Source organism: Halichoerus grypus, chromosome 2 (genome assembly GCF_964656455.1).
Source record: "Halichoerus grypus chromosome 2, mHalGry1.hap1.1, whole genome shotgun sequence".
NCBI classification, from domain to species: Eukaryota; Metazoa; Chordata; class Mammalia; order Carnivora; family Phocidae; genus Halichoerus; species Halichoerus grypus.
The window spans coordinates 111,985,878-111,998,686 of record NC_135713.1 but is presented as its reverse complement, the minus strand read 5'-3'; the positions used below and the strand labels follow the sequence as shown (position 1 = coordinate 111,998,686).

General features: G+C 35.1%; 1 protein-coding gene across 1 annotated transcript in view; it reads left to right on the top strand.

Annotated features, from left to right (window-relative positions):
- The window catches only part of MTREX (Mtr4 exosome RNA helicase), a 114,619-nt gene that overhangs the window by 33,597 nt on the left and 68,213 nt on the right, over positions 1 to 12,809 (top strand). The window contains exons 14-16 of the mRNA XM_036065696.2: positions 782 to 883; positions 3,149 to 3,274; positions 12,262 to 12,412. Of these exons, the coding sequence (XP_035921589.1) occupies positions 782 to 883; positions 3,149 to 3,274; positions 12,262 to 12,412 (379 nt within the window). The remainder of the gene's footprint in view (positions 1 to 781; positions 884 to 3,148; positions 3,275 to 12,261; positions 12,413 to 12,809) is intronic.

Below are 12,809 nucleotides of genomic sequence, written 5' to 3'. Positions count from 1 at the left end.
TAAAAATTTAAGTGATACTTGGTGGTGGTAAAAGTCAAATAGAACAATTGTAAATAAAGTAAAAAATGAAAGACCATCATTCCTCTTCACTTCTCAGGAATACCCACTAGCAAACATACAAATAATACTTATTTTGTAAACAAAAAATTATACTACCCATGTTATTATCCAATTTTGTCATATATGTAGCTTTTCATTCTTTTTAGTAGGTGAATAGCTTTCTATTGAGTTGATGAAATAAAAGATGTTTTTATCTTCTTTCCTACTCTTGAAAATTTAGATTAATAGTACTTCAGTGATTTTACTTTGTGTGCTTAAGCCAGTTTTTTGTGTGGTCGATTTCTTGTTGGTAAAGTCTTACAAGTGAACTTAGCCACTGATTCTGTTCTCCCCTCAGAGATCCTGAGGGTAGCTCTAAAACTGTTGCATCATCAGTCAAAAAGCCAGGAAATATGACTTTCTGTGTTTAGAAAAGTAATCTACAGCCTCATGCTTTGTACATTAGATCAGTAGTGTCCTCTTTAAGGTACCACCACTAGAATTTAAGAAAGACTATTTTTCCTGAATTAAAAAATTTCTGGGATGCAAGGGACATTAGATATTATTTAGTAATTTTACATGTCAATACTGAATTACATCTGGAACTAGCATGTTATCTTATTTTTGCAGTCTCATTAACAACTAATTTTAAAATTAATGTTTTGTTTATACTTAAAGTACAAAACTAGTTTTTCAGCTTAATAAAATACATGTTTAATCATATAATTATTTAATTATTTAGGCCTTATTTGCCACAGAGACTTTTGCTATGGGAATTAATATGCCAGCTAGAACTGTTTTATTTACGAATGCCCGGAAATTTGATGGGAAAGATTTCCGATGGGTAAGTAAAATAATTAATATAATTGGAATAATTTTTATCTTGTTTTACCTAACGTGATTTGGGCTTACATAATCTTTGAGATTTTCAATTCTAAATAGTAAAGAACTTGTACCTGAACCAATAAACAAGTTCATCAGGGTTTAATTTCAGATCCGTCATTTCTATCCATTAGGGTTTTTTGGTTTGGGTTTTGTTTTTGGAGGGGGGTTGGGTTTGGCTAACCCAAAAACAAAAATCTCCCTTGGTGAAAGAGTTTGATGATGAGGGTTAAGTGTGCAGATGGTTTATGAGTGCTTTAAAGCATCTTAAATATATCTGGAGTGTTCATTTCTTTAAGTTTAGGCTATTTAAGGCACCGAATCTACAGTGGCTCCAGTTGTAGCTCACTATTTTATCTTTCAGGTTGAAAATATAAGTTTTAACAGGTTCGCACATAATATCTTTTCTAAGGCAGAAGAAAGGGAGAGAAAGTTGGAATCATGGGTAAAACAGTGAATTTGGGTAGCAAGTAAATTCTTAATCCAGAGTCAATAACCCATTCAGTAAACAGTTACCAAATTTAAACTTTGTTAAAGTTAAACCCAATCTCTAAAGAAACTTAGTAGCAGATGAAAATTGACAGATGTGCAATAAAATGTTGCATTAATGATTCTGAGAAGCATGTACAGAAGGATAAAGCATAAGAAAGGTCACTTGTATAAAAGGGGTCATGGAAGGAAGGCTTCATTGGAGAAGGCAGTCCTGAAACTGAGAAACAACAGCACATGGGTATTTACTAGGTAGACAGTAGAGCTTCACAGGGGTGAAAAGCAGGTAGATTTCTACTTTGAGTATCCAGTGCAAGGCAAAGACTCGGTTAAACTGGCATTGGGAGAAATTTCTAAGTAGTCAGCTATTCTACAGTTAATCTAATCCTTGAAAGTGGTGATTCTTTTGTACTCAAGAGAAGTTGCTGGCAGTAATTACTAATCATCAAAATACTGAAAAGCACTCATGGTAGAATTGTAAAGGCAAAGCATTTTTTCTTGATTTGTTTTATTTGAAAATGTATTGGATGCTATACAAAAGAGAAATATAAGTACAGTGAGGCAGCTGCCATTTCTCTTTAGAAATTTTTACATAGTCTTCAAAATTTTTCTGTAACCTGTAACTTTTTAAAATTGAACTTTTAATTATTTAATTCATGTAGAATGTGATTCCTGTTTATAACAGTTAACAGTTTTATGTTTTATATAAAAATCTTTATATTATCTATCAGTTTAAAATTACTTAATTCTCCGAATAAAATTGATGCCATAAGAAAATAAGTAAATAAGTCTTTTGTGACTTTACATGCTTCTTGGCGTCCTCAGGACCTTGAGTAAGTCTGCAGAGTATAGTGGATAATTGAATTTAAGAAAGCAATCTTTTCTTGATGATTCAATATCATATTATTAAACCTAAAAGCCATAACGTGCCATAATGTTGTAATGATGCCGTTGGGCCCTGTTGAGGTTCTATTGCATTGCCTTTTTGAAATGTTCTTTTCAGATCTTTTTTTAGGTTTAGCTTTTTTTGTTGTTGTTTTTTCTAGTGCCTTTGTTTCTCCCAGGTTGCTATGTCTGTTTTTGATGCTGTCAGTAATATGCATTCTTATAGCTTAACCTTCTTGTGTCAAATATTTTTTGGGAATCTGAAAACTGTGGACCCTTTCCATCAGAGAATAGTACAGAAGCACTTACAGATAAAACTTTTTCCAGTGTCTTACTGGTTGAATGTCACCCTGAAAAGGCTTACTAATCTTTTTTGACTAGGTTCTTCTTAGTGATGAATGGTCTCTACTGAACTCCAGGGATGTATACTAAGAAAATAAGAGAATTATACTTTAAAAATAAAAATGTTTATTTTATATTAATCTCATTTTGCAAATTAAGAAAGTCTATTATGATCAAGTCAGAATTGGTATTTTGTAGAGTTTGACTCCTTCTTTGCTTTAGTGTTTTCCAGAACATCTGGCTCAAAGATATTTTATGTCAGTGAATTAACAGTCTTTCCCTGTACCTGTATTTGATCATTTTGGAGCTAAAATTTAGTTTTATAACATTATTCTTAAGTGTTTTTGCATTTTTGTGTTTTTACTTAAACCCCTAAGAGTTGATGTTTTTAGTCATGTTTCCTTTTTTGGAATATATAACTTGTGCTTATGTATTTTGTGATAAAAATTTAAGAATATATTTTTCACCAGGTTTTCTCCTAAACTCTGGATTTTTAATTATCTTCACTCAGATTTCCTCTGGTGAATACATTCAGATGTCTGGTCGAGCTGGAAGGAGGGGAATGGATGATAGAGGAATTGTAATTCTTATGGTGGATGAAAAGATGAGCCCAACGATCGGAAAACAACTACTTAAGGTAACCGAGTTAAGATTCTGTGCTCTCACCAGCAATTTGAGACACATACTTCAGGAGCCGCTTTGAAATTAGTTGTGTCAGTTCAGATATCTTTCTAAGTAGATGAGTTAATTAAACTATCTAGGCTTGAAAGGTAGAAGAGGGTAACTGCACAAAGTGCTGATATTTTGTACCCTACTTTCTGTTGTAATAAGTGAAGCATAACTCATGAGATGAAGGGCATGTAAAGATCCCCAGAGAGGGCAGAAATGTTTACTTTGCCCTCCAAATTTAAGATAATCTCTATAACTGCCTTCTCTACTGAACAAATTGCTCTTCCCCTATCATAATAGGAAGTAGGGCACATGGTATCAGTGTTTTGGGCAGTTACCTTCCCCTACCTTTGCAAGCCCAGATAGCTTAATTAATTCTACAATCTGCCATTCTAATACTGCCTATTTGGATCATAACTATCCCAATAAATTAATTCAAATTTTTAAGCTTTATTTCAAATTAGCCTGTCCATTTTGCTTGTTTAATATTGTTTTTCAGATTGTTTTAAGGGTTTTATTTTTGTTTTGTTTTGGAGAGCTTTTCAGGGAAGTTTGGCCTGGTTGCTTTCCTTCTCCTTCTCCATGCAGTAAGAAGTTTTTAAAACAAAGTCCTAGAGAAAACTCTTGGTAAGATGGGAAACTTAACATTATTTAAAAGTTGGATGCCTGGGTGGCTCAGTCGGTTAAGCGTCTGCCTTCAGCTCAGGACATGATCCCAAGGTCCTGGGATTGAGTCCCACATCAGGCTCCCTGCTCAGCAGGCAGTCTGCTTCTCCCTCTCCCCCCTGCTCATGCTCGCTTGCTCGCTCTCTCAAATACATAAACAAAATCTTTTAAAAAATTAATTACAAATTTAACTGCCAGATCATTAGCTAAAGAGCTCCAAAATATGTTAAGTCATAACATAGGTCAATATCTCTGAAACAGACTCTTCAGTTTCAAAGACTTGGGAACTGCAAGGAGAATTTGAGATATGGTTGTGGGAAGTCTGGTATGCTAAAGCAAAAATAAAAGTGTATGTTTTTTAAAATAGATGGTTAATGTGGGTAAAGACAAAGCTTGTCTGTACATATTCGTAATGATCATATGGTGTCTTATTTTCACTTTTAAAGATTAACACTTGGAAACCTATTTTTAAGTGTCCATGTAACTTTAGTTCTTCATGTAAAGAAAATGACACAAGATTGAAAATTGGTATTTTTGGTCTTCAAATTGTGCCAGATATAATAAACACTGTTTTTCTTTCCTTGTGCTCTATGTGTGGAAAAAGTTGAGTCAGGTTGCCAATAGTAGGAGGTAATATTTTAATGATAGCTTCTCGTTTCCTTAGTACAGATATTTCATTCTATTTACTTGACGTTTCTGAATGTAAACTGTACCTGTTAAGTGTAAAAGTTCTGTTGTCTTTTATTTCAAAAATTTTATTGTGGTAAGAACACTTAACATGAGATCTACCCTCAACAGATTTTTAAATTATAAAATATGTTATTGTTGACTGTAGGTAAAATGTCATACATCATATCTCTGGATCTTATTTATCTTGCTTGACTAAAACTTTATGACCTTTAATTAGTATCGACCCTTTTAAATCTCTCCTCAGTCTCTGCCAACCACCATTCTAGTCTTTGATTCCTTGAATTTGACTATTTAGAAAATTCATATAAGTGGAATCATGCAGTATTAGTCTTTCTGTGACTGGTTTATTTCACTTAGCGTAATGTCCTCAGAGTTCATGTTGTCACATATTGCAGAATTTTAAGGCTGAATTGTATTCCATTGTCTGTATATACCACATTTTTTTTTTTTAATCCATTCACTTATTGATGAACATTTAGGTTGTTTCCACATCTTGGCTATGTGAATAGCACTGCATTGAACATAGTGTTATTATCTGTCCAGTGTCTTGGTTTTGATTCTTTTGGGTAAATACCCAGAAGTAGAATTGCCAGATCATATGTAGTTGTTGTTGTTGTTTTCAATTTTTTGTGGGATATCCATACTGTTTTCCATAGTGGCTACACAATTTTACTTTCTGACCATCAGTGTGCAAGGATTCTAATTTCTCCATCATTTCTTAAATGAATTTTTAAAAACAGCTTTATTGAGATATAATTCATATTGCATACGGCTCACCCATTTTCATGGTTGCTAATATATTCACAGAGTTTTGCCACCATCATTACAATCAATTTTGGAACATTTTTATCAGCCCAAAAAGGAACTTTATATCCATTAACTATCACTCCCCATTTCCTTCCTAACTCTTCCCTTTCCCCGAAGCCCTAGGCAAACCACTAATCTCTTTGTCTCTGTAGATTTGCCTATTCTAGGCATTTCGTATAAATTTAATCAGATAATACATGATCTTTTGTATTGGCTTTTCTTTAGCATAATATTTTCAAGGTTCATCCATATTTGTAATATGTATCAGTACTTCATTGCTTTTTATTGATCAATGTTCCTCTGTTGTGTTGATATATTACAAGTTATTTATCCATCTGTCAGCAGATGTATATTTAGGTTGTTTGTACATTTTGGCTGTTGTGAATAATGCTGTTGTGATTGTTTCTTTACAGGTTTTTATGTAAACATGTTTTTATTTCTTTTGGGTATATACCTATGAGTGAAATTGCTGGGTCATACATAATTCTAGGTGTAACCTTTGAGGACCTGCTAGACTGCTTTTCATCAACAGCTATATACTATTTTTACATTGTCATCAGCAATGTATGAGGGTTCTCATTTCCCTGCATTCCAGCTAACATTTGTTATTATCTGTCCTTTTGAGTTGTAATCATCATCCTAGTGAGTGTGAAATGGTACCTTTCACTTTGAATGCTGTGTAGTTTGACTTGTTTAAAGGATATAGTACCTACCTGTTGATGATACTGCAATTATATAAGCAAATATGTGTGTATCTATATTTCTTGATTTCTAGACACATTTCTTTTATTGAGACTAACTGTACTACTACTTTTTTTGTCCTCTAGGATTTTTTCAGGTAGTTTTGCTATCATTAAAGAATTTGCAGGCAACTTATTCAGAAAAATAACAATAGTTATAGAATATTCAACATGTCTTAGGGTTTGAAATAATTATTATTACTATCCCAGTTTTATAAATAAATAAGGCATACAGAGGTTAAAGAATTTTTCAGAAGTCATATCGTTGTTAAGTAGCAAATCCTGATTTTAAAGTCACGCAGTCTGGTTTCAGAGTGCATGCTTCTAACCACCATGTGCTGCTTCTGCTCAGTACCTCATGCAAATAGATTTTTCATTTACTGGCTCAGACCGAATTTGGCTTGAAAGCACTTTGTTCTTTTGACGTATTTCTTAATACAGTATATGAACTAATACATCATTATAACATCAGGTCTGTTTTCTTGTAAGCGACAGTAATTGAGATTTGCTCTTAAGTAATAGGACTTTAATAAATAGAATATTTATTTTCTCAAATAATAATTAAAATATGTAGATTATTCATGTTATTGTATATAAAAATAGTATGCTTTGTACATTTGTAAAATTCAGAGTTGTTTGTCATATCTAATAATTTTTCCTCTTGTTGGGTTAAGTAGTCATGGCCAGAAAAATGGCAGAATACGTGTGTTTATTGTTTGTTGACTAAAGATTATTTGTTGAGGTTTCTAATATCTCAACATGCACACACACACTTAAATATTTGTGTGTGTAAATCATTTAATGATCTTGCATTTAAAATATTTTAATAATTTTCTTTAGCTTCTTTGGCTTGACTAGTTTTCTACCAAGCATTATAAGAACCTATTCAACTTTTCCAATTCTGCTATTGTTACAGTGTCCTCTTTTTGTCTGTTTATCTAATACTTTCATATCCATTGCCTTTTTTTTTTTTTTTTTTTTAAGATTTTATTTATTTATTTGAGAGAAAGAGAATGAGAGACAGAGAGCATGAGAGGGAGGAGGGTCAGAGGGAGAAGCAGACTCCCTGCCGAGCAGGGAGCCCGATGCGGGACTTGATCCTGGGACTCCAGGATCATGACCTGAGCTGAAAGCAGTCGCTTAACCAACTGAGCCACCCAGGCATCCCTATCCATTGCCTTTTTTAAAGTTAGTTTATTTATTTAAAGTATTGTCTACTCCCAGTGTGGGACTTGAACTCATGACCCTGAGATCGAGTCACATGCTCTTCTGACTGAGCCAGCTAGGTCCCTCTACATCTGTTGCTTTTTATTTATGGACAGATTGTCCATCTATTAGCTCACATAGAATTTGAGATAAGACAGGAGTTTGTTCTTTGGGTATATTTGACAGGAGCTAAAAAACAAAATCCATTCATTATAACGTTTGCTTAAATGAAAAGTTGACTCAGAAAGTGTTTATAATAACCTTCCAAAAAGACTGGTGAATGCATCTTTTATTCTTCAGCAGTTAAGAAAGCTTTTACATCTCTCCAGTATTACCAGAAGAAAATATGCCTTCCAATGTAGTGCCCATATTTTCAAAAGAATGTAAAACCATCACAGTACTTTGAGGACATGTCATTATTTGTTTTATCAAAATAAGCTTATTTCCATAATTTCTGAAATGATTAAATAAACTTAATGGTTTCTTACAGGGCATGAAGTGCTTCTTCTAAGAGACTCTACAGGCTTTCTGCTTCTAGAAAATTGTGTGTTCATTTCAACCTGAACTACATTCTTTTTTTTTTTTTTAAAGATTTTATTTATTTGACAGAGAGAGACACAGCGAGAGAGGGATCACAAGCAGGGGGAGTGGGAGAGGGAGAAGCAGGCTCCCCGCGGAGCAGGGAGCCCGATGCGGGGCTCGATCCCAGGACCCTGGGATCATGACCTGAGCCGAAGGCAGACGCTTAACGACTGAGCCACCCAGGCGCCCTGAACTACATTCTTAATGGCTAAGGAAAATGAAACTTATTTGAGGGAAAAATAGCTTTGACTTTACTGGTTTTTTAAAAGCTTTTGGAACTTTAAGAAGAACATACCTAATCTCTTAAAGTTAGTTCTGTCATGTACTCAAGATTACTTATGGACCTTTTTTTGGAGAATTGAGAAGACTCACATTTGTCCATATGCTTCTGTCTTCCATTGTAACGGTTCAAAATGCAAAAATATTTAGACTGGCAGTTTTTTAAACTGCTCTCTTGAATGAACCATATACTCTAAAACTTCAGAAATCATTAGAAGTAGAATAGCATTCAAAGGGTAGTATTACAAATCTGCTTTGGAAAATTGATCTGTTTAGCTCTCTGTCTTACTAGCTTTCAGTGAACAACTTGTCAACTAAAAGAATCCTTAAAAGTTTTTCTAGAATGAAGCTTAAGTTTAAAATCTTAGCACTGGCTGCTTTTGTTGTTCGAAGTTAAATATTAGGTGACCCTCTTTTGGGCTTTCTGTTGATATATCATTTAAAAATTTTATAATTTGGCTGATCAAATTAAATATATAAAAAGTTGAGTGGGGCGCCTGGGTGACTCAGTCGTTAACGTGTCTGCCTTCTGCTCAGGTCATGATCCCAGGGTCCTGGGATTGAGCCCCGCATCAAGCTCTCCACTCCGTGGGAAGCCTGTTTTTCCTACTCCCCCTGTTTGTGTTCCCTCTCTCGCTGTATCTCTCTCTGTCAAATAAATAAATAAAATCTTTAAAAAAAAAAGTTGAGAAATACTTGATCAACATTTGAGGGTTCCTATAATTTTAGTAATGTGAATATTGAAAAACAGCGATGTGAAATAAGTTCCATTTTGAATTTGCCCTCTGGGAGAACTTCAGCCCAGAGATGCTGTAAAATTTATCTCCTACCTCTTTAGCCTGGGCAAGTCTCTCCACATCTCTGAACCTGTTTCTTGTTTAAGACAGTTTTGTTAGGAATATTGTGAATTCAAAATTTATTTAAGTATTAGTACAGTGATTGGCACATGCTTAGTAGATGTGGTCATTTTTAAACTTGGGGAATCTATTTACATCAGCTACAGAACAGTGAACAAGAGCAGCATTGACTCAATGGCACAGTACCTAATAACTCCAATTCAGGAAAATTTGGGATAATTCTAGACTAGATGATTGTGATTTAAGGCTTTATGGAGGAAATGGATCCTGCTGCAAGCCCTAAAGGGTTGGGGTAGGAGTGGGGGTTGGATTTTGATTTCTAGAGCTGTAGTGATCTAGATCAGATTTGATGAAACTTTGAAGTAGATGATGGCAGTGGTAAAGAAACAAAAGAACTGATCTAAGATATATTGAGGAAATAATCTGCAACCGTTGGTTGATTACAATTTTAAAAAGGGATAAAGCAGAAGAAAGACCAAAATCGGAATTTAAATGTTAATTTCATTGCCCATTAATCAAATTAAAATTGAACTAAGTTTACTCCTTGCAGAGCCACAGAAATTACAGCAGGTGGGGTTGTCACACAAAGGATTTTATTTGCAGCAAATAGGGAGGTCACAGGGAATAACTTCCAAAGTTGTGATTCTTGAGCAAGGGTGAATGGATTCCTTGCATTTAGGGTTAGGATGAATATTTAGTCTTGTCATCATGTGTGGAAGTAGGCATAAGGCACGCACCTTAATGAAACATTGCCTACACATACATTGTATGTTATATAAACGAAGCTTGTGTTCTTCCTTTGGCGGAGATTTTCGTATTAAAATGAGCTAAAGTAACTGTCAGTCCATTGGTTCATCTGTGCAGATGAAAGTCTGGGATTGAATTCAGACTGGTCTGGGTGGTCTGGGAGCTCCTTATCAGAGCAGTTGTTACTGCTTGAGGGGTAGTTTCGGTTTCCCTCGCAGGATGTTAGGCCTCACTTAAGAGATCAACTAGAAGGAAGAGCTTAAGGGAGACTGTGGGACAGAGGTCATAGAGTATAAGCAGGTAAGCAGTAAAGGTCAGGGCTTGGGGGTCTGGCTGGTGACAAAATCAGTAATCTCACTAACCATTAATCTTTGTAAGGGTGAAACCCAGGAATGGGAAAGAGCAAGAGATAAATTTCATTTTAGATAGTTTAGCCATATTATTATTATTATTTATCACCCAAATTAGGTTACTGTAGGAGTGGAAAGGGTGCTTTTAATAATTATACCAATACAGCAGATGTAGGTTGGGACTGTCTTGGGCTCACTTAGCTACAACGTCAAAATGCCAAGCTGAGTTTCAGGTAACTGAAAATTCCGAGGTGTATGCTACAGCAATCAAGAATACAGAAGCAGAGCTTGAGCTTAGAAGTAAACAGTGGTAATATTGAAGCCCCAAATTTCTGAGGAGGTAATAATACAAAAAAAATAACAGAAAAGTAAGGGCTGTGTCTGCAATATTGTAAAATAGCTGAAATTGTCTTTAAATTCCTCTCTCCTCCAAGAATTTGGTTTTCATACTAACTTCACATCTCCCTTTGGCCTTATTTTCAAGGAAAGTTCATAAACATCAAGGTTTTAGGGAGTTAGTAACTGTGCCCCTAAGGTGAATGGCTCTTAATTTTTCAGGAGTTAAGGAGTACTTTCAGTTAAGACTGTGATGAAAGCTCTGCTTCTCATAAAATCGTGTATGTGTCCATTTAGAATTAGGCTATCAGGTTGGTCTGTGGACCTCAATTTAAGAGCCCCTGACCACCCTAAGAGTATTTGTGTATTTCACTGTGCCATTTAGAAATACGTAAGCATACTTTGTGACACTTAATTTCTAAATATTTCAGCATGCATCTCCCAAGAATTTAGTTATTCTCCTATTGTAGCTGGGGCATAGAGGTGCAAGAGCATCTGGCTCTGGGGGGTCCCAAACAGAGCAGGTATAAATTCAAAGAGCAGCAAGTGGTGGTGAAACAAAAAAGGAATTTATTTCAGTCAGGCCAATACCAGGAAGACAGAGTACTAGTGTTTCAAAGACTGTCTCCAAAGTGCCAAAAATACTTCACAGGTTTATATAAGGAAAATGTGGGACAAAGGGTATGTGCAGGTGGGCATTGCAGGTCAAGTTATTCATCCTTTTGGGATTAGTCATGAGTGGAGTCATTCTGGCTCAAGGAAGTCCTTGAGGGGGTAGTTTTGGTTCCCAGCAGGGGTGCTTTGTGCACAAGGTCTTTTGTTTGAGTTAAGAGACTCAGATAATGTAGATAAAGAATGGTCTGTAAATTTGGCGGGTGGGGAATGCTTCAGTTTTATGTCACTTCAGGCAGCTGAGTTTTAAGGTGCTAATTTTTATCTAAATATCATTCTGAAATGAATTTAGTGTACTCTGTCAGCACAGACTAGGTTATGCTGCAGTAACAAACCTAAATCTCAGTTACTTAAAGGTTTATTTCTCTTGTTCAATGCAGGTTTATAGAGGAGGTTGTGCTTATTCTTAAGGATGCAAGATGATGGAGAAACCACCATCTTGAACATTAACAGTCACTGTGCCAGAGGGAAAAGATAGCTTTTCACACCAGTAATTAAATACTTGGCCAAAAAGTGACACATCATTACAATTTATTTGCCCCACCCACGGGGGGGTGGGGCAGAAAGTATAATCTTACCAAGTGCCTAGAAGGCAGAGAGCTAAACATACTTGGTAAACGGTATTTTAACTAGTACTGTTGTTTCTTAGTGGACTTTCTCCCTTCACTTTCCTAAAGATCAACTATTTATCACTTTGTATTGGTCATTTAAAAGAAAGAACTTAATACATTTCTATAGTATTCCTTAACATGGATTAAATTATTAAGCAGTTTTGGGATGCCTGGGTGGCTCAGTCAGTTAAGCATCTGCCTTTGGCTCAGGTCATGATCTCAGGGTCCTGGGATCGAGCCCACATTGGGCTCCCGCTCATCTCCCTCTCCCTCTGCCCTCCGCTCGTGCGTGCATGCACTCTCTCAAATAAAAATAAAATCTTTAAAAAAATTATTAAGCAGTTTAATAGGTATCTATGTAAATTTTATTTGAAAAAAATCACAACATTGACGTTTTTTTTTTTTCTCTTAGGGCTCAGCTGATCCTCTAAATAGTGCTTTCCATTTGACCTACAACATGGTTTTGAACTTACTACGTGTAGAAGAAATTAATCCCGAGTACATGTTGGAAAAATCCTTCTACCAGTTTCAGCATTATAGAGCAATTCCAGGAGTAGTAGAGAGTAAGTATAAAATTACTATAACAGAGTCTTCTTAACCAGTAGAGTAAATAGCACAATTTTTGCATTATTGACCGCCTAGGGCATTGTTTATTTTTTGGTTAGTTATATCTTGATTTTTACATAAAGTAAGAACTGCGATCTGGTCATTATAACCGACTAGAACATTCTAAAATAAAAGAAAACCCTGCTAGTATACCTTTCTGTAGTTGGTTCAGATTTAATATAATTTATTGTTACAGGCATATTACATGATAGCTCATGTTCATGAGTCATGATATAACAAAACCTTGGTATATTAAAATTTGACCTGTAAGAAGCATGTGTGTATTATTCTTGCCCTTGTACTGTTTTCTCATTTTAAAAGAGTGCCACAGCATAAGTTTATAAATAAGGAAAT